The sequence below is a fragment of the Eptatretus burgeri genome, chromosome 4 (genome assembly GCF_056783735.1).
Source record: "Eptatretus burgeri isolate ZD-2024b chromosome 4, Ebu_testis_v1, whole genome shotgun sequence".
NCBI lineage: Eukaryota > Metazoa > Chordata > Myxini > Myxiniformes > Myxinidae > Eptatretus > Eptatretus burgeri.
The window spans coordinates 33712624-33736699 of record NC_140964.1 but is presented as its reverse complement, the minus strand read 5'-3'; the positions used below and the strand labels follow the sequence as shown (position 1 = coordinate 33736699).

At 43.0% G+C, this 24076-nt stretch overlaps 1 protein-coding gene across 1 annotated transcript in view; it reads left to right on the top strand.

Moving 5' to 3' along the window:
- Positions 1-12339: 12339 nt before the first annotated feature.
- Positions 12340-24076, top strand: part of LOC147027771 (FYVE, RhoGEF and PH domain-containing protein 2-like) — a 107317-nt gene continuing 95580 nt past the window's right edge. The window contains exons 1-2 of the mRNA XM_085877397.1: positions 12340-12575; positions 13005-13209. Coding sequence (XP_085733523.1) covers positions 12401-12575; positions 13005-13209 — 380 coding nt within the window. The 5' untranslated portion in view covers positions 12340-12400. The remainder of the gene's footprint in view (positions 12576-13004; positions 13210-24076) is intronic.

The window sequence follows — 24076 nt, the reverse complement described above, 5'->3', positions numbered from 1 at the left end:
CTTATTACTTTAGCCCTATCTCTCAATGGTGAAGAAACACTCAAAAAATTATCGGATCCGAATCCAAATTCAGATCTTCACCAAAATTGAATCAATTCTTCCTTGTCACACTAACAACGTGTCCACCAAATTTCATCCGGATCCGTCCACAACTTTTTCAGATATCCTGCACACAGACAGACAAACAAACAAACAAAGAAGAAGAAGAAGACGTTGTGCAGAGCACGATACTAGCAAAATCCATAAAATAACTTTGACCTCAAAAATAATTGGTCGTTGAATTCAGTGACCTGGTGTGCAAATCCTCTTCAAATTTCAAGTGAATCGGATGAAATTGACAATTTTTAAAATTCGGCCTGTGTTGACCTTTTGACCCATGTGAACCTCCAAAGTATTTGGTGGTTGAATTCAGTGACCTGAAATATATATCCTCTTCAAATTTCAAATCAATCGGATGAAAATTGAGGATTTTAGAAATACTACCTTTGTTGTTGACCTTTGGCCTATGTTGACCATTGTGACCTGTAGGTGACAAACAGACAGACAAACATAAAAACAAGCAGTCATAGACTGGTACTTACGAAATCATCAACTTAACCTCTGACCTTGTCTAATAAAAGCTGTGTCTTGAGAAGGTAGCGATGCAAACCAGAAGTTTCTATGATGATTCTGTACCAAACCATCCAAAAAAAAAAAGTTTGACCTCACAGTGACCTTGACCTTCGACCGATTTTGACCAAATTCTAATCAGTGCAAGCCATCACCCTCCTGAATCACGTGGTGTAATTTGACATTAGTAGCTTCTTCCTTTCTCGAGTTATACCTGTTTTTTGGATGTTTGACCTCACTGTGACCTTGACCTTTGGCCGATTTTGACCAAATTCTAATCAGCGCAAGCCATCACCCTCCTGAATCACGTGGTGTAATTTGACATTGGTAGCTTCTTCCGTTCTCGAGTTATCGTGCCAACAAACACACACAAACAAACACACACACACACACACACACACACACACACACACACACACACACACACACACACACACACACACACACACACACACACACACACACACACACACACACACACAGAAACAGATGACGGAAGTCATCAATATACTTACAAAATCTTTAGATTTCGTAAGTAACAAGCCGGTAGGCGACGAGGGATCCACGAGGATCGAAGCGCTGGATACGATGCTTTTCATTCTGACCGATCCACCGACGAAGATTCATTGCCAAGACGTATTGGTTCACATACAATTGTTCCTCTGCCTGGCAAGATTTTTCCTATTGCGTATTTTGCCAACTGGCACTCCTCATAAAAAATGACGGTAAATAGACACCCTGTTTTTGAAGGCCTACCATTTGAAAAATAAAACCTCAATCAAAAATCGGCTCGAGTAAAATAGGGACGAATGAAGTAAAAAATAAAATGTGTCATTATTGTTGTTGACATTACCTCAGATGACGGCAAACAGAGTGGACGTCAGAAGAACACGAAACAAAACGTAACGTGGAGAGAGAGAGAGAGACAGAAAGAAAAAATAACCATAAACAGAACAACAGATGTTCAGGGAAATACGAACCAGACCGTGGGTAGCTCGAGAAGACTTCCTGGTCGGTTGTTTTTGATGAACCTGGCGGTGTAGCGGACGATAACATAACCGGGGGGTGTAGAAAAAAATTTTTAAGATGTTTTTTTTCAAATTCCACATAACTTGATTTATACCATATTATTAGAAATCCACAAAGACAGAAATGCCGGTGATTAAATTTATTTTGGATCCTTTTCACTTTGGTCAATAACGTTTGGATCGAGGAGAGATCGAAGGTGGAACGACGGTGTCGTTCCTTACAAACACTGTATACACACATTAAATGACGGTAAATAGACGCCCGATTTTTGAAGGACTACCATTTGAAAAATAAAACCGAAATCAAAAATCGGCTCGAGTAAAATTTTCTAAATATCTCGACGTGTTTAATTCCGAAGTCTCGTTTCTCCACATTCAAAACTGTAGGACAAGTCTTGAAAATAGTGAACGTGCGGTTTTTCGGCCGCTGCATAGCAACGGGTGGTTGCTTAGCAACGAAACTCAAATGCGCACATTCCCACGGCATATGGCACCTGGTCGCCAAGTTTCATCGAAATCGGTTTGCTGGTTTGTGCTGTGGAGCCTCGCGTCACACACACACACACACACACACACACACACACACACACACACACACACACACCCACACACACACACACACACACACACACACACACACACACACACACACACACACACACACACAACCAAACAATAAGGGATATCTAGCGAATCCAACAGACAGACAGACAGAAGAACAAAATCGACAAACCAATTTACTTGAAAAATCTTCGATTTTGCAAGTAACAAGAAGAAGGCCTCATGCAGAGCACGACACTGCAAAATATAGAAAATGAATTTGACCTCAAAAATAATTGGTGGTTGAATTAAATGACCAAATATGCAACTCCTCTTCAAATTTCAAGTGATCACAAGTAAAATCACAAAATGGTCCAACACGTGGAACATGTCTTTCAATCCTGACAAATCTCACACTCTCACGATGTCTCTCCGAAAGGACCATTTGGAAACCCCCCATCCACTTTTTCAACAATCCTCTACAAGAAGTCCTTTCATTCAAGCTTCTGGGCCTCACTATCTGCCATGATCTTTCCTGGGAAAGCCACATTTCCAACCTGGCCTCCAAAGCCAGTCCAACTGGGAATCCTCCGTCGTGCAAAGTCCTTCCTCGGCCCACCTGAGCTCCTGACCACATACAAAGCTTTAGTCCACAGCCTGATGGAGTACTGCTCTCCCCTCGGGGCTGGTGCTCCTCCCTCCCACCTTTCTCGGCTTCACGCTGTGGAAACCAAGACATTTCCGATCATTGGCATCTCCCGCGATGAGGCTGAGTCTTTGGTTCTCTCTCTCTCACCGCAGGCAGAGCGGTGGTCTTTCTGTCTTCTACCGTCTCCTCTCCGGTCTTGCCCCCCTGCTATGTCTGCGATTTGTCCCCACCATATTTCCGCAGGGTGCCCAAGGTCCGCCAACAACCCCCTTCTGGTAAAACTACCAAAAGCACGAATCACTGCTCACCTTCACTCTTTCATTCCTCTTTTTTCCCCACCTTTGGAATAAACTCCCTCACTCTGTTCAATCCCATTCTTCCCCCATGCCTTCAAAACAGCTGTTCACCACCACCTCTTATCCAAATTCACCCCCTCATTCACCCCCATCCAAATCCTCAATCTTTTCTACCCCCGTTAATCCACCCCAAACCCACCTCCTTCAAATTTTCTGCTTTCCTTCCTGAAAGTTCCTGTAATGTCCATCTTGTATACCCCGTGTTTCCCGCCCCATCCCTCTCCCTTTCAAAGATATCCTAATGTCTCTGTTCCCCACTGTTTTATCCTTCCCACTCCCACCCCTCTTGTCTTATGCGTCCCTTGCTGTGTGTTGTGTGTTAGCTCTCATACGAGCCTCAACAAGGTATACAAAAAAAAAAAAAGTGAATCGGATGAAAATTGACAATTTTAGAAATTTGGCCTCTGTTGAACTTTTGGCCTACGTGGAGCTCCAAAAGAATTGGTGGTTGAATTGAGTGTCCTGAAATATAAATCCTTTTCAAATTTCAAGTGAATCGGATAAAAATTGAGGATTTTAGAAATACCACGTTAGTTGTTAACTTGAGACTATGTTGACCTTTTGGTCGATGTTGACCTCAAAAACAATTCGCCAGTTGAACTCAGTGACCTGAAATATTAATCTTTATCAAATTTCAAGTCAATCGGTTGAAAATTGAAGATTTTAGAAATACCACCTTTGTTTTTGACATTGGGCCTATGTTGACCTTTTGGTGTATGTTGACCTCAAAAATAATTGGCTGGTTGAATTCAGTGACCTAAAATTTAAATCCTCTTCAAATTTCAAGTCAATTGGATTAGAATTAAGGATTATGGAAATACCACCTTAGTTGTTGACCTTTGGCCTATGTTGACCTTTTGGTCTATGTTGACCTCAAAAATAATTGGCGAGTTGAATTCAGTGACCTGAAATATAAATCCTCTTCAAATTTCAAGTCAATCAGATGAAAATTGAGGATTTTAGAAATCTCACCTAAGATGTTGACCTTCCGCCTCTGTTGACCTTTTACCTTTTGACCTTCAAAACAAGAGTTGTTCTTCCTACCGTCCATAAATTACATGGAACTTCCTAATGACAAACTCTCCCATGTGGTGAAGTTTCGTGAAGATCGGTTTAAAATTGTGATCTGTAGGCGACAAACAGACAGACAAACAGACAGACAGAGAGGGGTGAAAGCATGACCTCCCTCACCTTTGATGGTGGAGGAAATAACCAAACAGACTTATTTGAAGACTAAATTATACAGTTTATGTGTTTCAATAACTTGGCCAAGATTGTTCAAGTAGAAAAGTATGTCTGTGGTTCATATTAATTATACTGAATTCGTTGAATGAATTTGATTTTAGGGGGTGGGGCAACTTTTTGTCCAATTGTTCAGACAGGCGTTAGACATGCTACGTCAATGAACATACCCCATTGTGAAGCCTAATGATTTGGGTAAATTTAAACATCTGTTTAAAGTATCTGAGTCCAGTCGTCGTGACCTGTTCACCAATAATATTCTGATACAATAATGAAAAGCGTATATTTTGCCGGGTTTTCGATGTTATTGGCGCATACTCGAACAGCCTTTAAGGAAATTGTGCCATTCTTCATTGGGGTGGGAATACTTTGGTAAATCATTACCGATGATAAATACCATACTTTGGTGTCTGGTTTGTAAATTTTCGATAAGAATTAAATAAAAGTTTTTTTTAAATACTTTCTAAAATTGTGCATTTTCTGATGGAATTTGTGCATTTCTTGTCATAAAAATCCAATGCACACACCTACGAGGTGACAACCGGTCTCGAAATGTGTGCACAGTTGTCCTGGACATATTAAAACAGTTTGTAGATATTTACGGAGAAATGTACATGGGAACGTAATTTCCCCACTCCAGCCACCTCACTTTACAGTATGTGAAAACTTGCAATCAAGTCCTTTGCACATCTCTCATGTCAAAAAAGGCACAAAAAATTATATACCTGCCCATGCCCCTGACCGCAATCTCGCAACCTCTCCATTTTCCCCCCATTCCAGCACTACCCTCCTTTTGCTCCATCATCCCGACTTCACTTCCTTTTCTCATTTTTGATTATCTAATTTTATTCTCACCCCCTTCACGACCACCACCCTTGCCAGATGGTTCTTGAAATACAAGAAATTCCAATGCAGGAGGAGGCCATAAGGCCCATCAAAGTCTGCACAACAGTTGCCAACCTATGGTTGTTTGTCCGTGCTCTATACTTTTTTAAATTCTGAGTATCAAGGAAGCATCGTGTACCATTTTAAAAGTCTTTGGTATGACTTGGTCGGGGTTTGAATCGCCGACCTCCCAGACTCAGAGCAGACATTCTAACCATTAAGCCACTGAGTCTGGTAAAATTACATGGAACTTTAACACAGGAGAAGGTAATTAAAAAGGGGAGAGCTCATCCGGGATTTAAACCAGGGACCTCACACACCCGAAGCGAGAATCATACCCTTTGGGATGAGACTGAGTAAGCTTATGTCTTTCAAGGTGGTTGCCAGATGAAGATAAAAGTGGACAGTGGACATGCGGATATCAGTGGACATGCGCATTCAACATACTGTGCCTCGTACATGGAAACTGAGCCGGTGGACATTTATCAACCTGAACTTGGAAATAAACCTTGTAAAAGTTCCTCGTTGGCGCCGTGAGAGGGCACAAGAGCGTTATTCAGGATAATTCGATAGAAGCTAAATTTTCCTTGGAATGAAGAGCATTTGGGGCTGTTATGACCCACGTGAATCCCGTGGCACGAAGAACTCATGCTAATACATATGTATATAACATCGAATATTCTTGCTTGAAGAGATCTCTACAGAACACCAACACCAAAAAATGCGCATTGTGCAAGGTTCACAGGGATTTTCACAAGCTCACATTCATCCAGCCCTGGGTTGCACTGGTTCTGCCTTCGAGCCAATACACAAAATACGTGCATTTTTGGGGGGCAGTGTTTTGATACCCACCTCTCCCCTGTGACATTCACTGAGGCCTCGACTGACCACCCCACCTTCACCTAAAAATACGTGACTCCAACAAAATACCCCCCTCCAAAATAGCCTTCCATCTCACAATCACATAATGCATAATATTTATTCCGAATAAAGGACATTTTCGACTTAAAATATGGGGAACAAAATAACAATAAAATAAAGTTCGTACTCAGGTATTCTCAAAGTCCTAGATCTTTCAAAGTGTAAATGGAAGTTCCATATTAGACACTATATTGCTTTGTGGTACCTTTAGGCTGTGTGTGTCAACTTCTTTATCAAATCATTCCAGCTCATGAGTCTCATTCAGTGCAGAACCCATCACACGCACACGAGGTCTCCGTCTGTGGGCGAGCTGTTAGGGTTTAGTGTTGCATAGTTGCCAACATTGAGAGAAGAAAAAGAGGTAGGATGGATAGTTTCCATGGTGCAAGGGAGCGAAGCAACCAAGAGGGGGTGGAAGATTTTGGAGGTGGGTGTTCCTCCTCCCACAGGAGGGAAATTTTGTAATTTTAACCTTAAATTTGTAAATTCGAAGACAAACTTTTTATGTGGAATTAAAGCAGAATCATCATGTTTTTCCTGATGATTTTACATCCCTAGACCGACAGAAACCTTGTCACAACATGAAAATCTATCAAAACCTTTGATGAAACATTATTTTGTGAAAGCAGTATTTTTCACTACTATTGGGCAATAAATTGGGGAGGCTATTCAAGTGTACCAAAGTCGTAGAGTAAGCAACTACCTGACATGGCCAAAAGTATGCAGACACCTACTCGTCCAACATCTCATTCCAAAATCATGTGCATTAATGTGGAGTTGGTCCCCAATTTTCTGCTATAACAGCCTCCACTCTCCAGGAAGCATTTCTACTCGATGTTGGACCATTGCTGCAGGGATATGCTTCTATTCAGCCTCAAGAGCATTCGTGAGGTCGGGCACTGATGTTGGTTGATTAGGTCTGGCTCGCACTCGGTGTTCCAATTAATCCCAAAGGTATTTAATGGGGTTGAGGTCAGGCTCTGTGCAGGCCAGTCAAGTTCTTCCACACCGATCACGACAAGCCATTTCTGCATGGACCTTGCTTTGCGCACGGGGGCATTGTCATGCTGAAACAGGAAAGGACCTTCCCCAAACTTTTGCCACAAAGTTGGAAGCACAGAATCGTCTAGAATGTCATTGTCTGCTGGAGTGTTTAGATTTCCCTTCATTGGAACTCCGGGGCCCAGCCCAAACCATGAAAAACACCCCCAGATCATTATACCTCCTACACCAAACTTTACAGTTGGCACTATACATTCGGGCAGGTAGCGTTCTCCTGGCATCCACCAAACCTAGATTCGTCCGTCAGACTGCCAGATGGTGAAGCATAATTCATCACTCCAAAGAACACGTTTCCACTGCTCCAGCGTCCAATGGCGGTGAGCTTTACACCACTCCAGCCGACGCTTGGCATTTTACATGGTGATCTTTGGCTTGTGTGCAGTTGCTCAGCCATGAAAACCCATTTCATGAAGCTCTTGACGAATAGTGCTTGTACTGACATTGCTTCCAGAGACAGTTTGGAACTCGGTAGTGAGTGTTTAAACCGACGACAGACGACTTTTCCATGCTACGCGCTTCAGCACTCAGCGGTCCCATTATGTGAGCTTGTGTGGCCAACCACTTCGCGGCTGAGCTGTTGTTGACCTAGACGTTTCCACTTCACAATAACAACACTTACAGTTGACCAGGGCAGCTATAGCAGGGCATAAATTTGACGAACTGACTTGTTGAAAAGGTGGCATCCTATGACAGTGCCACATTGAAAGTCACTGAGCTCTTCAGCATGACCCATTCTACTGCCAATGTTTGTCTACAGAGATTGCATGGCTGCGTGCTTGATCTTATACACCTGTCAGCAATGAGTGTGGTTGAAATAGCTGAGTCCACTAATTAGAAGTGGTGTCCGCATACTTTTCACTATGTCGTGTATGGTGTTAGGTAATGATTTACTGTTGCCCTATTTCAGCTTCCTCCACATGTTTGACTTCTCTTTGAACTTCCTACTTTATCATTTTAGGAAATGCCATCTTGTATCCTCAAATCAATGATTTAAGCAGCACTGCTGTCATTTTGGGCGAATTTAAGCGAAAGCAAGATTGTACTAAATCAACAAGTTGTGTCATAGTGAAGGTACATCCAAGGTAGTTGTGCCCATGAAGATGAAGGTGGCATCATGTGACTGTGGCTCTGATATCCTCATCCACCACAGTGACATTCTGGGAACCTCATCCCCCTACAGCAACACATATTTTGTGTATGCCCCTTAATTGCTAAACAGCAGGATAACATGTGGTCTGAATCTTTGCATGCATACCAAGGGAACTCCAAGGGAGTACTTGAATGAAAATTCGGTGTTTGGGTAAATTTAAACACCCCCTTTGAAGATAATTTACAGCCATATTTAATCATCCTTTATCAAGGCTTCATCCTTGTTGCAGAACCTTTATCAGCGAGCTATCCCTTGGTGGGGTCTTAATTCACCATTTTTTGGGGCCTGCTCAACAATGCCTTGACTTGGAACAGATCACCATGGTTTCTAAATGATAAAGCACTCAAAATTGTGTTTTTCACTTTCCTCATTCATATCATCGAATGCCTCATCTTCATACCTACGAATCGCGAGATACATCGCAATGCTTATAAATGCAGAGACACCAGTGTTTGTGTTTTTATTTTGTTTCCAAAAAATTTATAACCTCTGGAATCTCTTAATCTGAGTCGAATTTCAAAATTTTAACTTCTTCATTGACCTCAGCAGCAGTTCTGACTGCTAAAAAAATAGGTTCATTTGAACAATTCGGACATTGTTGTATTCGCACATTATTTGATACTCCGGACATGGTCCAGATGGTGGACATGTCCGGACAGTGGTTATCTCCAGATGGTGGTTATCTCCAAACAGTGGTTATCTCTGAATGGTGGTTATCTCCGGACAGTGTTTGTATCTGGACAGCATTTGTGTCTGGACGGCGTTTGTCTCCGGACATGTCCAGATGCTGGTTATCTCTGAACGTGTTCGGATGGTGGTTGTCTTCAGATGTGTCTGGGCGGTGTTTATTTCCAGGTGGGATTTTCGTATGACCAGTAGAAAATGTATTACAGACGTGATTTTGTTTCAATCTTCACAGTTATTCTTTGTCGAGTCATATTATATAGATGAGACAGCATGAATCGTAATTGACACTCCACCGCCCGTCTGCCCTCCCTTCCACTCACCTAACGCTTACCTCCTCCCAAACCCCCTCCCACCCCCATCACCATACAACTCTCTGGACGTTTATAAGCATGACAGCTGAAATGCGGTAAATTCTGGAATCTCTTAACCTGAACTGAATTTCAAAATTTAAACTGTGGAATTGACCTTAGCAGTAGTTCCGACTTCTAAAAAATAAAAATAAGCGCTCATCTGTCCAATCAATTCACACAATGTTTGATACGCTGGTCGTCTCCGGATGTCTCCGGTGTCTGCGGACCATGTTTAATATGACCCAGCCAGCCATTCCTTATCAACTGTTTCATTGGAGTGCTTGCTTGAGTGCCTAGTGCAGTAGTGGTAGGTGGAATCGATTCCAAAGTACTCGATTCCAACCACGGAATTGAAAGGAATCAAGTGGTGAACTGGAATCAACATCAATTCCAAGTAATTCCTACTTTTTCGGGGGAAATTTTATTTTCATCCCTGTTGGGAATCTTCCTGTTACACAATGCCTGGTAATGTATAAATTGAAAAGGAACATGCCCCTGGGGCATAGCATTTGCAAAATAGCAGCAAAGGCAAATCACCTGCAAACTAAACAGGCCCCAAGAGCGTTTTCCTTTTAAATGAATAGCAAGGCTTTTGGAGTTGGCCGGTAAAGCGTCCTGATTGTTTTGCTGATGGATGGATGGGCAATACATCGACTGATAAAATTTTTCAACATGTCATTCAAAAGGCTCAGAAGTGCAGTTTGGAAGTATTTCAGGAAGGTTAAAGAACACAGTCCGAAAGCTGTATGCTCACTTTGTTCAATAGACCTTGTTCATCATTGTGATATCTCTAATACTCTCAAACATTTGAAAACCAAACATCAGAGAGTACCTACCTATTAGTGACGGTTGAGAATGCCGATTCAACAAACCAAAGGATGCAATAGCACCAAGTTCACTTTCGCAATCGACCAACAATCCAGGGGGACGTGCCAGCTTGCCAGAGCCGTCGCTCCAGGTTAGAGGTGTCTGCCTTTTCTTCGCCCCAACTGTCTCTTTCTTTCTCTCTGACGGATGCGAACCTTATTACCTCCACCACCGAAGGTGAAGGAGGTTATGTTTTCACCTCTCTCTGTCTGTTTGTTACTTGCAAAATCAAAGATTTTTAAAGTATATTGGGCAGTCAATGTTGTTATTCTGTCTGTTTGTTTGTTTAGCACCGACAGGTCACAATTTTAAACCAATCTTCACGAAACTCTACCACGTGGTGTAGTTTATCAGATGGAAGAAGCCCATTGTTTTGAGGTGAAAAGGTCAACATAGGCCATAGGACAGCAACTTCGGTGAGATTTCGAAAATCCTCAATTTTCATCCGATTGACTTGAAATTTAAAGAAGATTTATATTTCAGGTCAATGAATTCAACCAGCCAATTATTTTTGAGTTCAACATGGAGCAAAAGGTCAACATAGGCCCAAGGTTAACAACTATGGTGGTATTTCTAAAATCCTCAATTTTCATCCGATTGACTTGAAATTTGAAGAGGATTTGCACATCAGGTCACGGAATTCAACCACCAATTATTTTTGAGGTCAAATTTGTTTCATGGATTTTGCAAGTATTGTGCTCTGCATGACGGCTTCTTCATGTTTGTCTGTTTGTCTGTTTCTGTGCAGGATATTTCAAAAAGTTTTGGACAGATTCGGACGAAACTCAGTGGACACTTTTGGTGTGTGACAAGGAAGGAGAGATTCAATTTTGGTGACGATCCAATAATTTTTTCAGTGATTCTTTACCTTTGAGAAACAGGGCAAAACTAATATATCGCATGATATGTCAAAAAGTTTTGGACGGATTTGGACGAAACGTGGTGGACAGGCTGGGTGTGTGACCACGACAAATTGATTCAATTTTAGTGAAGATCCAAATCCGGATGTGGATACGAGAATTATCTAATTTTAAAGTGATTTTTCACCATTCAGAGATCGGGCCAAAAACGATTACGTCGTATATTTCAAAAATATATTGGGCCCGATATGTTCTCGTTGATCAAGCATTGTGTGGCAGAGGTATGTGCTCCACCGAGTGGAATTCCAGTTTGCTCTGTAACTGTTTCAAAGCCATGTTTAAAAATGTAAGTTTTTTTGCAGAATTTTTTCTCTCATCTTTTTCACCATCGCCTATTCATCATAATTAACACTTTAAGATGGTTAGGAAAACGACGTTGGGTATCACCATTAGCATATGGTCATGAAATAATGTCCCCCAACCCTTGGGATTTTACTTCACATGTGGCACACGATGTCTGCATTGAGTCCAGATGAAAAACACCCGATGGTCGAAATGTTGGACCTAAGCCTTGCCTGTTTGGTTACTAAACTACTCGGTCGTGCCTTCTTCCTTATTGAATGTGGATATTCGCAAGTAAAATAATTTTTTTGCTGTCTTTCACATATTAACCTTCCTTTGTCAAATCATGTGTCATAAGCATCAGACTGTTATCTTAACTGCGAGAAATTAATAATTTAGTGGATTTTGTGATGTATCTTGTTCCCATTTTGATTGGACCTTGTTAATTTACTCTTTCAATCTACAGTATCTGTCATGAAACTCCAATGATCATTGTGAAGAAAAGAGTTGGTGTTAAGGTCTGAGACTTTGGGGAGTACGCATATGCCTCTAATGCTTCAACTTGCAACAAAGATCATACAAATAAAATAAAGTTCAATTTTTGGTTTTATGTGACGTTGGTGTTTTCCCCATGTGCTCCAACTCCTATTGAAACTGTCTGTGATTGCTTTTGTATGTTTGCTTTGCAAATTTGTGTTGATTACAACTATAGAAATAGGATGTAATACACGACAGTTTTACTTTAATAATTTATCACTTCCCATTTCGTTCTGTAAGTAAGCAACTGGTTCTTGACAAATAATGAAATAACAAAGCACAGCTTCCTCCTTTTGGTTAGTATAAAGGCTCTGCATGCAATCTTGGACACTTTTCACAACCATAACCGCAGAGCCAGAGCAAAGTTATTGTGAGGAGCAGCGATATAAAAGATTGTTGTTGGGACGCCTTGTTATTTACATGCTCATCATGCAGGGAGACTCAAGTCTGCAACATGGAAGAATGAGACATAGTAAGGATAAAGAGAAAGGTAAGTTACCTCTTTTTTTTTCTTCTACTTGAAAAATACTTTATTTGTATTACATCAATTGCTGTAATGCTAGCAGGTGTATGTATCCAAATTAGTTGCGGAGTGGTCTGTTGTAATCTTGACTTCCAAGCAGAGCTTCTTACTCTTGGTTTAGATGTAGAGGGTAATAATATGACTCAACATGATTTATTTCATCACAAAGAGATACTGTCAAAAAGTTTAAGTTACTTTAACTAACTATATAGTTCAGACTTAACTCACTGATGAATGCTGAAAATAAACCTCCAAAACTATTTTTCTTTGCTAAATTTTCCAGCACCTTTGAATGCAAGTTTAAACAGATCATGAGGAAGAATTATTTGTTTAGTGCAGAGTGTGATGCAGCTCACCTACTCTGAGATTGCTCACAAAAAGCTGATGTTCCCACAGAATCAAAATGCCAAGAGATGTCAGAACTCGAGTCAAGAGATGTCCGAACTCGGTTGAATATGGAACATACACATTTCAAACGAAAACCACCACTGAAACGGATCCATATTGAACAATACAAGAACTACATGGCAATGCCAAAGTCAAGCCCACAAGTTCCCAGTGTGATGTCCATGGTTGACAAGTTTGAGACTTTCACTGTGAGGTAAGGCAGTTATTGCCTGGAGGAACGAGTGTGCGAAATGTTAGGGGTGAATGTGAAACCAAAATGAATGTTGCAATCTCTATTTGCTCAGCAATTTCCCTGTTGAATAGAAAAAATATTTGGTATATCCTGATTCAAGCCTGGTGTCGGCTTAGTGGGAAAGGTGGCTGGCTTGGATCCTTAAAGTCCTGAGTTCAAGCCCTTGTTTTTTTTTTCACCATTTAATCAACATGAGGTGGGGTTGACTCAGGCTGTCTTCCTTTTGAGGTCAGCAAAATGAGTATCAATGTACTGGGGTAATAACCATTTGGAGTGACGACCTGTCCAGAACTGTACTCCTTGCCAATGAAATTGCCTCGGTAGCCCTATGCTCCATTACGGTGTGAAAGGAACGATATTATTATTATTATTATTATTATTATTATTATTATTATTATTATTTGTATTCTGATTCATTGGATCATTCGTTTTTCTTCAGAGACTCTACATTGAATGTTTTTGCGATTTAGTCCCTCAACTTCGACTATGAAATGGATAATGGACCGGATTTCAATTTTGAATTCAGTCTAGTGGTTGTGTGCTACTGAAGGCATGTTGTGCCACTGATGGCATGCCCCTCTACATTTAGGCAGGACTTTGGAATTTGGATAAGATACCAGCACATAATGGTGTACTATTTTTGAAAGGAACAGTGGGATCTTTAACATCCACCAGCAAACGGCACCTCCAGCTTCACATCCCTCCAATGGACAGCGTGCAGTTAGTTACATGCTAGTTTGATGGGTATTGTGTGAGTAATTTGAAAATTTTATTTTGTATGTAATATGTCGACCAACATATTTTATATTATAGAATTTGCTTTATGTGTTTCCTGCATGAGATTGTGTCAGGTCAGGTCAGGCCACACCATGTCAGGTCAGGTCAGGCCAGATTAGATCTATGACTTGCCACAGGTACCATGTAAACCTGTGCTAAGCTGTTTCATGGTCGGGTAGTTGGCGACTAAACCATCTCCCCCACCAGGTTTCCTGGTGAAGAGGAGGTATGGATATGGAAACCCAGCAGGATTAAAAACAAAACCTGTCAAAGGGCGGAGGACCTCCTTGTGAGCCAATGGCCATCCATATCTAGTGCCCAACTGTGTCTGCGGACGTCCTCCTGCAGTTGGGTTACTTTTCTTTTTAGGAGATTGGTGGCAGGATTTGCACTCCGGCCACCATAAAACGTACTACAAAGAAATCTGAAAACCCACTCTGTGGGAGTACCTCCTGTGTAGCTGCCCTCCGCAGGGCAGCTCACCAGATGACGGGATTGGGGCAAAGCCTTCAGGACCCCCACTCTTTGATGATAGGAGGGAAACCACGGGGTAACCTTCCCGGGTCAGATTGTGGTAGTGCGTGTCAGGGGGGTGCTGAGGTGTCATCCATCAGACAGTGGTTTCCTTGGGTTAACCTGAGGTGGTCCCTTTGGGTGGGTGCCTGGAATGCCCTATCCCTAAGAGAGGATGATCACCTGTCTCTGTTATAATCTGAGCTCAAGCATTTGGATATCGATATTGCAGCACTCTCTGAGTTTCGGAGAATTGATAGTGGTGAGATCATGGCAGGTGGTTACACCTACTATTGGTCTGGTCATCCTTATGGTTACCATGCCGAAGGAGTTGATGTAGCTGTGTCCAATAAGCTGACACCAATAATAATTGAGGTAACACCGGTCAACGAGCGTATTATGAGACTAAGGATTCGTCACTCCTTGGGTGTCATTCCCTGGGTCTATGTATATGCTCCAACTGAGGCGAGTGATCTCACCGTGAAGGATGCATTCTACGCCACGCTCGAGTCTGTGGTTGATTAGTGCCCCAGACGAGAAACTCTTCTAGCCTTGGGGGATTTCAATGCATCAACTGGAACTGATGGGGATGGTGATGAGACATGTGTTGGTTCCAATGGGCCCTGAACTGTGACCCAGAATAGCACGAAGTTCCTTGACTTTGTGAGAAGTCATGGATTTAGGTAGCGTGGCAGGTTCATGGTTTCAGCACCCACAGGCTCATTGCTGGACTTGGTATTCCAACGCTGGCGGTTTGGTAAAGGAGATTTGCCATGTGATCGTTGATGGTCACTGGAGGATGAACCAGAACTGCAGTGTCAACCAGAGTGCTCAGTTCCTCAATACTGACCACAGGCTTGTTGAAGCAACTCTGAAGTTGCAGCTTAAATCTGGGAGAATGGTACAATCCCAGCCTAGGCTGGAAGTTGACATGTTCAAGGATGAGAGGGCAGCTGAGGAGTTTGCGATCAGACTGAGTGGAGATTTGGGGGTCTAGGTGATTTGGGGAATCCTGAAGATTTCTGGAGTGCCTCAAGACCACCATCCTTGATGTTGCCAGTGGATGTCTTGGAACTCACCATCAGGTGACGAAGAATTTTATCTCTCAAGGGACACTGGATACTATTGACCAGAGTCACACGGCCAGGTTGGATGGTAGAGCTGAGCTGTTCAGGGAGCTGAGGCGTAAAACTGTACATGCGCTCAGGTGGACAAGGATGCCTATGTGCGAGGAATCTGTGAGGGGGGAGAGCATCACCTGTGGTCAAATGATTCTCGTCCTGCTTGCAGGATAATTCGCACATTGTGTTCCATCAAGCCCATCCCACGGTGTACTGCAGTTAGACCGGAGGGTAGTGAGCTCTTGACAGAGGAGTCCGAAGTGAAGGGCGCTGGGCCGGTGACTTTGAGAAGCTGTACCAGGCTGATTCACCAGCTGTCTTGCTGGATGTCCAAGGTGTTACTATCTCTATTGCTTGACCCTCCAATCAACTGTGGTCCACCATCATTTCTGGAAACACAGGCTGTGGTGAACCGGTTGAAAGGGGGTAAAGCTCCTGGGATCTGTGGCATCCATGCTGAACTTCTCAAGGCTGGCGGAAATGCTGCACTCATGTTGTTGCATGCAATTTTGTGCTCTGCCTGGAACACAGGCATCATCCCAACTAACTGGAAGAGGGGCCTTGTTGTCTCTCTCTGGAAAGGGAAGGGTGATTGCCAGAACAGCAACAACTACAGAGGGGTGACACTGCTCTCAGTGCCAGGCAAGGTCTTTGCTCAGATAATTATTGAAGGGTTTGCCACCATCTGCTTGAGCACCAGTGTCCAGAGCAGTTAGGCTTCACACCAAAGAGGTCAACGATTGACCGTATCCTTGATCTTCGGGTCCTCACCGAACGCAGACAAGAGTTTTGGCAGGGGCTGCTTGCAGCCGATGTTGATCTCAACAAAGCATTTGATTCAGTGAATCGGGATGCCCTCTGGAGGATTCTTGGTCTTCGTGAGGTGTCACCAAAACTGATCAATCTAATGTCTTAACTATACTCTGGGTTCTCTACCTCTATAAACTACATACGTTCATCAAGGGTGTGTACTGGCTTCCACACTTTTCAGCACTTGTATGGACTGGATTCTGAGGAGGATGTTGGAGAGATAAAGCTGCGGTGCATCGTTTGGGAATTTCAAGATCTCTGACCTTAATTTCACAGATGATGCAGTCATCTATGCGGAGACTCTAGATATCCTTTTGGGGGCCCTCGAGGTGCTGAATGAGGAGTCAGAGCCGCTGGGATTATGGGTTTCCTGGGTCAAAATTAAGATCCAGGCTTTCAATGACATCTTGGATACTGCTATCCTGTCTGTGCCTGTTTGTGGTGAGGATGTTGAGGTCATGGATAGATTCACTTACCTTGGCGGTGATATTCATATTTCTGCTGGCTGTGCGCCAGAGGTCAATAGATGTTTGGGTCGGGTCTGTAGAGTCATGGATTCACTGGATCATGGGGTGTGGTGCTGCCAGTACCTGTGCAGGAGGATGAAAGTCCAAGTCTTCAGGTCCTTCCAGTCTTACTCGATGGATGTGAGACTTGGACTCTGACCAGGGATCTGAGACGGCGACTTAATTCCTTTGGTACCAGGTCTCTGGAGAAGCCTTGGCTATCTATGGTCCGACTTTGTGTCCAATCAGCGGTTGCTGAGAGAGACTAAAATGAGATTTGTTAACTGCATCGTCCGTGAGCGTCAGCTGCAGCTGTATGGACATGTGGCTCGTTTTTCTGACGCTGATCCTGCCCACCAGATTCTCTCAGCGAGGGAGCCTCGTGAGTGGAGGAGGCCAATGGGCCGACCACATGCCACATGGTTGCATCAGGTTGATTAGCATCTCAAGGAGATTGGGATGGGCCAGGCATCTGCCATGGGGATGGCCAGACGGAGGCCCTTGGAGTACCGGCGGAAAGTGGACACAGCAATGTGCTGCTCTGGAGCATGCTCCCATTCCTGATCTGACCTGAGCGAGTAATTTGAAAATGTTATTTTTTATGTAGTATGTCGACCAATTGATTTTATATGATAGAATTTGCTTTATGTATTTCCTGTATGAGATTGCAGCGTGCTTTTGTCTTGTTCATGTTGTCTTTGGTTGTCATAAACTTACGATGCAGCAACTACAATATAAAGACATGTAAACCACTGGGAATTACAGCCATTGTTGCAGTAACAGCTTTGACAGGTTCATGACCAGGTGCGAAATGGAACAGTTACTCGAAATGGAACAGTTAACCCTGACCCTAAACCTTGAAGCAAAAACCATTGTTTCAAAGGTATGAATAAAAGGCTCATCTGCAAATTTGGGAGCAAGGTATCGCTGACTCATCAACATTAAGGAGTATTTTGAGACCAGCCAATTTAAAATTGACATCCCAACACAAGGAAAAGGTTTGTGGACATAATGCGGCCTCATTTGTCCATCTATTTGATAATAGAGATACTGGACAGGTGTGGGTGAAGATGATGTCATGGTTTCTGGGGATTCTGGAGATCGAGCAGGGGGAAACCACACGTGTGGACAAATAGTTATCTTCTTCGGGGCCTGTACACAAAATTGTGACACCTTGGGGACTGGGGGGCAGGGGTGTGTATTTCACAAAGTATCATGTGGGGGGGGGGGGAGGAGTGTGTCAGGGCCACAGTCACGTGAGCTTGGTGCCATCTTTGATTTCCCGACACCACCACAGGATGTGTCAATTTAGAATGGCATTGCTTTCAATGGAATTCGTCCAGAAATGGCAGAGGCGCTGCTTAAATCATTGAGTTGAGGCTACAAGAGGGCATCTCCGAAAAGAAGAAAGCAGGAAGTTAAACAAGAAGTTTGTAAAATTTCGAGGGATCTGAAGCACAACACTTAATTATTGCCTGTGCTGTCAGATGCCACCGATAAAATAACTGCCAAAAAAGTGACATATTTTTGTATGGCCCACGATGGGAGAATCAGGTGCAGTGAAGGTGACAGAGCCATGCAGGCTGCATATAGGAGAGAACAGTGTGAGTCTCAAGACCAGAACAGGGCACTCTTCGATGAGTAAATGAGTCGATCAGCGGCGACTGGACGCTGGTTTAACTATCTGGAGCAGGAGCTCTGCCAGGGCAAGATGAGGACGATGCTTGGGTCAGATTAGAAATCATGAGTGGTGCTTCCGCTGTGTCACAGCTCAAGAGGGTATGGTGGACAGGTACCGTTTCCTTACCACACAATTTCCCTAACCCAAATTCAGTTAGCACATTGGATTGAAGCTCTAGTTTGGTTCAGCTTGTTCCAAAAGGAAGAAATAAATATATTTTTTACGAGTTCCCAAAATTAGCTTTCACGTGTTTTCATCGGTCAGTGCCTTTATGGCCGAGAGGTACACACACTCATCTCTAAGCTGTCTAGCATGGGTTTAAATCCTGACCCAGCTATAAACTGTTATCCAGGTGTTTCACAGGCAGGGTGATTCATCAGTGTGTGTATTATCTCTCGGGTAGATGTTAAACTGGGCATCTCATCTACGTCTACTGGCATTCGTTGGTGGACATTAAAGATCGCATGGTGCCCTTCACGAAGAGTAGGCAAGCTATCGTCGGCACCATGGCCAAATTCCAAATTCCTGCCCTCACCAGCAGAGGGAATTGCATCTGCGGCACACCCCACCCTCAGCCAGTGATGCTACCTCGCAGCCTTGTGCTGCATTAAACGAAGAAGAATCTGTGTCTTTCATGTTCAATGTATATATTCCTCTGCACAGAGATCTAAAGAATTGGTCAATCCTTTTTATAACTATTTCTCAAAATGAAGAATTTAGCTCTTTGTGCTGAACTATTTTATTGAGTTGAAGGGTTTTCATCACCTTTGCTTCCTAGTGTAACCATTCTATTTTGGTATACTAGTTATAAAGCTATTGCAAGTACTTGTACAGTGATTAAATGAATGAGTTGGTTTTGTAAGGGGTGCTCACTCTGTCCTTCATCCTGTACACCGTTATGTTAAGCAGTGAGGTTCCGTATCGTAGTTTTTTGGTGCGAATTATAAGGGTTCATCGCACAGCTATTCTTTGTGATTGTACCATGGTAAGAAGGTCACTTGGACCTTCAAGACCGTGGTGCAAAATTATTTAAGGATGATCAATTTACTCATTTACAGCTCTTGTACTCTTGGAGCTAAATGTTTGTTTGTTGGACCAGTTTTAACACTGTAAATGGTGGTATTTGGGCTGAATTTTGTTTTTAGTTCTTGCCCTAACAACCCCCAGTTGTTCCCAGATTTGCGGATTTCCCCTATTATGTGTGTGGCATTTTTATTGCTGCAGAGGGTTTTTTTTTTGTTCTTTTTCCTTTTCTTCTGCACTTTCCTTTTGTGTCACATCATGTTTCCATTGTGTTGCATTAATTATTTTCTTGTTCGGTTTACAGATCACATTATGATGTCATTACCTTAACCTATTTGCAAATTACTTTCCCAAAACTCGTCTCAACGATTATTTGTTTTAACGAGAGCATGCCATGGTTTTTATCCAAGGGAGGTAGCACACTTCCTTTTGAAATGTTTCGTCTGGGTTTGATTCCTGACCCAAATTCTAAACTGTTCAACTGGTCCTGAGTAGACAGGGTGCTTTTATTATTATTATTATTATTATTTTTCGTGAAGAGCTGGACTCAAGGTTCATGGAAGAGATAGAAAACAGAAGAGATCAGGATGCAACATAGCAAAAGGAACAGCAGAAAGAGAAGGGGGAATTGCCAACAGCAGGGCTGAAGGACAAAATAGATAAAGATGGACAACAAGAGATATGGATAAAGATGAGGGGGGGGGGGGAGAATGCAGGGCTAAATAAAATGGATATAGGAGCAAACTCCCATGAGGGAAAAAGTGGAAATGTTGTGGGGAGAGAGGTGTGTTAACGGGGGGATGAAAGGTTATGATTTTGGATGGGGGATGACCTGAGATGGTTGTGAACAGCAGTCTTGAAGGGAAGAATGAAATTGCAGAGAATGTGGAAGTTGGTTCCACAGGCAGGAAAAAAAAAGAGGAACAAATGAGCGGAGGTGAGCAGTGATTCTGGATTTTGGGAGTTTCACTGGAAGGGTGTTGCTCATGAAGAGCGTGCACTCTGCAGAAACCTGGGGGATGGGGGAGCATGGAGAAGACAGAGGGCGGAAGACCAGAATGGAGGGGGAAGAATACAGAAAGACCACCAACCTGTGTGCAATGTCAAAGTGATAGGCCTACAGACAGCCTCATCGCGGGAAATTCCAATGATGTTAAAGGCCTTGGTTTCCACAGTGTCAAGCTGAGCAAGGTGTGAGGCAGGGAAACCAGTCCAAAGGGGAAAGCCGTACTCCATCAAGCTGTGGACGAAGGCCTTGTAGGTGGATAGGTGTTCAATTGTGCCAAGGAAGGACTTTGTACAACTGATGATGCACAGTTGGCAACTGGCTTTGGAGGATAACTTTGAAATGTGCTTTGTCCAAGAAAGATCATGACTGAGAGTGAGTTTCAAGAGTTTGAGTGACTGAACTTCTTTGAGACATTTGTTTAGAAAGTAGATGGGAGGGTTTGCCATATAGTCATTTAAGAGAGATCAAACCAAAACAGAAATAAAATACCTAAAATGGTGATTGATCTGCCCTGGAGAGAAGCGAAACTGACATTTCAGGCCTTACCCTTCGTTGAAGCAAAATAGCCATTATTATTTTGCTCCAACGAAAGGTAAGGCCCAAAACATCAGCATCTCTTCTCTCCACAGTGGATGAATCACCATTTAAGGTATTTTATTTCCAATTTGCTTTAACTTTTTATGCCACCCATGCAGATGGCTAATTTTATGTTGAGATTAGCAATTATAGTCTTCCTTTCAGTGAGAATGAGTGTTTGGGATTTGTCAGGATTGAAAGACATATAAGGCAGACCCCAAATGTGTGTGTGCCATGTCCTGCTGCCACCGTCACCGCCACCAGCGCTGTTCTTGGATGGACAATCCGCTAGCGAGTGCTTTGTCCTTGGCCAACTCCTGCAGCTTCTGGTGATCATTCTCGGGAATGGCGTCCAGGTCAATGATGGGAAACAGAAATGAAATCTTCAGTTGAGTCTCGTGCCTGATCCAACCAGGCTGTTCGGCGCTTTGTGGGGGGGGGGGGGTGGGGGTGTAGGACCTGTTGTTGATGGGGGCAGGACCATGGCCTGCCACACCCAGTAGAAGGACTGGTTGTTTGTTTCTGTATCGTTCGCTCGATGCTCTGCATTGGTGGGCTGTTAACAGGCGGTGTGGATCAGCAGCTTTGGAACTCGGTACCTTTAATGCTATGTCAGATAAAAGCTCGGCCAACTCAGCGATGGCCATGGTCCAATAAAAAGGAGTTGCTGGCATTACATAAAACGCTTCACTGGTTACGCTGAATGATGACATGTTATGTACAATTAACGATTGTGACATTGCAAGATGTCGATGTCATTGTCGCCATGGAGGAGCACACTTGAGGCACATTATCCCTGTTCGAATTACGTCTCACTGCACAGCTCGAGGTTACTGTTAGTCAATCAAACTTCAGGCAAGTAAAAGTGGAAAGGTCTAACAACTTAAGGAAACATTTCCTCTCACTTCCCTCCGTTTATGTTGTTAACTCCCAGGCCTTGACTAACAAGTTTGATGAGTTTTATGCGACAGTTCACGCACTACAACCTGATATTGTTGCTGTTAGTTAAACTTGGTTTCAAGAAAACACGCCATCAAATAAGTATGCCATCCTTGAGTATATCATACTGTCAAACATCGAAGGGGGAGGCGTGGGGGAGGAGTTGTCCTCTATGTTAAGTAAAGTATGGATGTGATGCCAACAAATATTCCTGCACCTGAGGAGTTTGAGGTAGTTTGGACACAAATTCACCCACAGATACTACCAAGAGAAGTATCATCAATTTTCATTGCTTCATTGTATTCGTCACCAGATAATAACAATGATGATCTACTCTCCATATACCGGGAGTAGACCCACAAGATCACACTGCCATAGCAGACGCCATTAACATGAATTTTGTGAACATTGGAAATGAAATTCTGGTTTTGGACCCAGCGAATATTCCTGCATATTTACCGGGATCTCCAAATACTATACCTTAAAGTTAAACCTTGGCACATCTATCAGGAACTGCGTCAATCAAAAGCTGAGAAAAGCCCAGGTCCTGATGGTATCTCGGTAAGATTGCTTTGGGAATTTGCGCTGGAGCTTAGCATACCTCTTTACGAGATCATCAACTGTACTTTTGAGCAGGGTACTGTACCTTTCCAGTGGAAACAGTCGATTGTGGTGCCCATTCCCAAAACCACAGCACCTGAACTTGACAAATTGAGGCCTGTCTCACTCACAAACCATTTTTCCAAACTTGCAGAGTTGTTCGTGTACAGATGGCTATCAGGCATTCGACTTAACATTGATCCATAACAGTTCGGAAACCGTGATGGTGTCTCAACTGCTCACTACTTAGTAGATCTCTTGAACTATCTTCAAATGCAAGTAGATGAACTAAGAATGGTGTCGACTCTGGTATTTACAGATATCTCTAAGGTCTTTGACCACAACAATGTGATCAGAAAGCTGTATGAACTTGGATCAAGACCACAATTGATTCCTTGGATGTGTAGTTTTCTGTCGGGGCGAAGCCAACAGGTGCGGTATAAAGGCCAGTTGTCTAGAACACTCAGCACCATAGAAGGAGTCCCACAAGGAACTCAATTAGGACCTCTGACTTTTCTCACGCTTATTAATGACGCACTTGACCAAGCCCAAGTCCCACGATGGAAATACATTGACGAGTTAACCATTGCAGAGAGTTGCTGCATCACATCACCCAGTGTCATCCCGGACATGGTGAAATTGCTTCAGGAATGGTGCCAGCATCTCTCAGCAGTCAAATATGCAACTGAATCCAGCGAAGTTCCAACACATGAGTGTCTGTTTTATGTGCAATCTACCCGGCCCAAGGTCCAAGAGAAATCAACGGCATGCAGCTCCAGGACTGCGAGAGCATGAAACTTCTTGGTGCAATAACCAAGAAGGATCTCCAATGGAATGAACATGTCCAGTACATTGCATCCAAAGCTTCTTCGAGCGAAGAAGCGAAGAAGTCATCCAAAGCGAAGAACATACAAAGATGTATGTTCTTCGCAACCTGAATCATGTTGGTGCAACAAAAAAAAGAGCTGATGATGGTGTACGAGTCATACATGAGACCACTTCTTGAGTACTGTTCACCAGTATGGCATTCTTCTCTGACTATCCATCAGTCAAATATGCTTGAACAAATTCAAAAACGCGCTTGAGGACAATTAAAAATAGACCAGTACGAATTTTATGAGAATGCTCTTCAGGTACTTAACCTACATAGGCCGGGGGCCAGTGGGACCTACCTTGCACCGCCCCCCCGCGACAATTTTTCACTGATACCACAGTGTTCATATATATCCCAAGTATCAGAAAAAAGATGTTCCCAGAAAAATAACTCATTTAC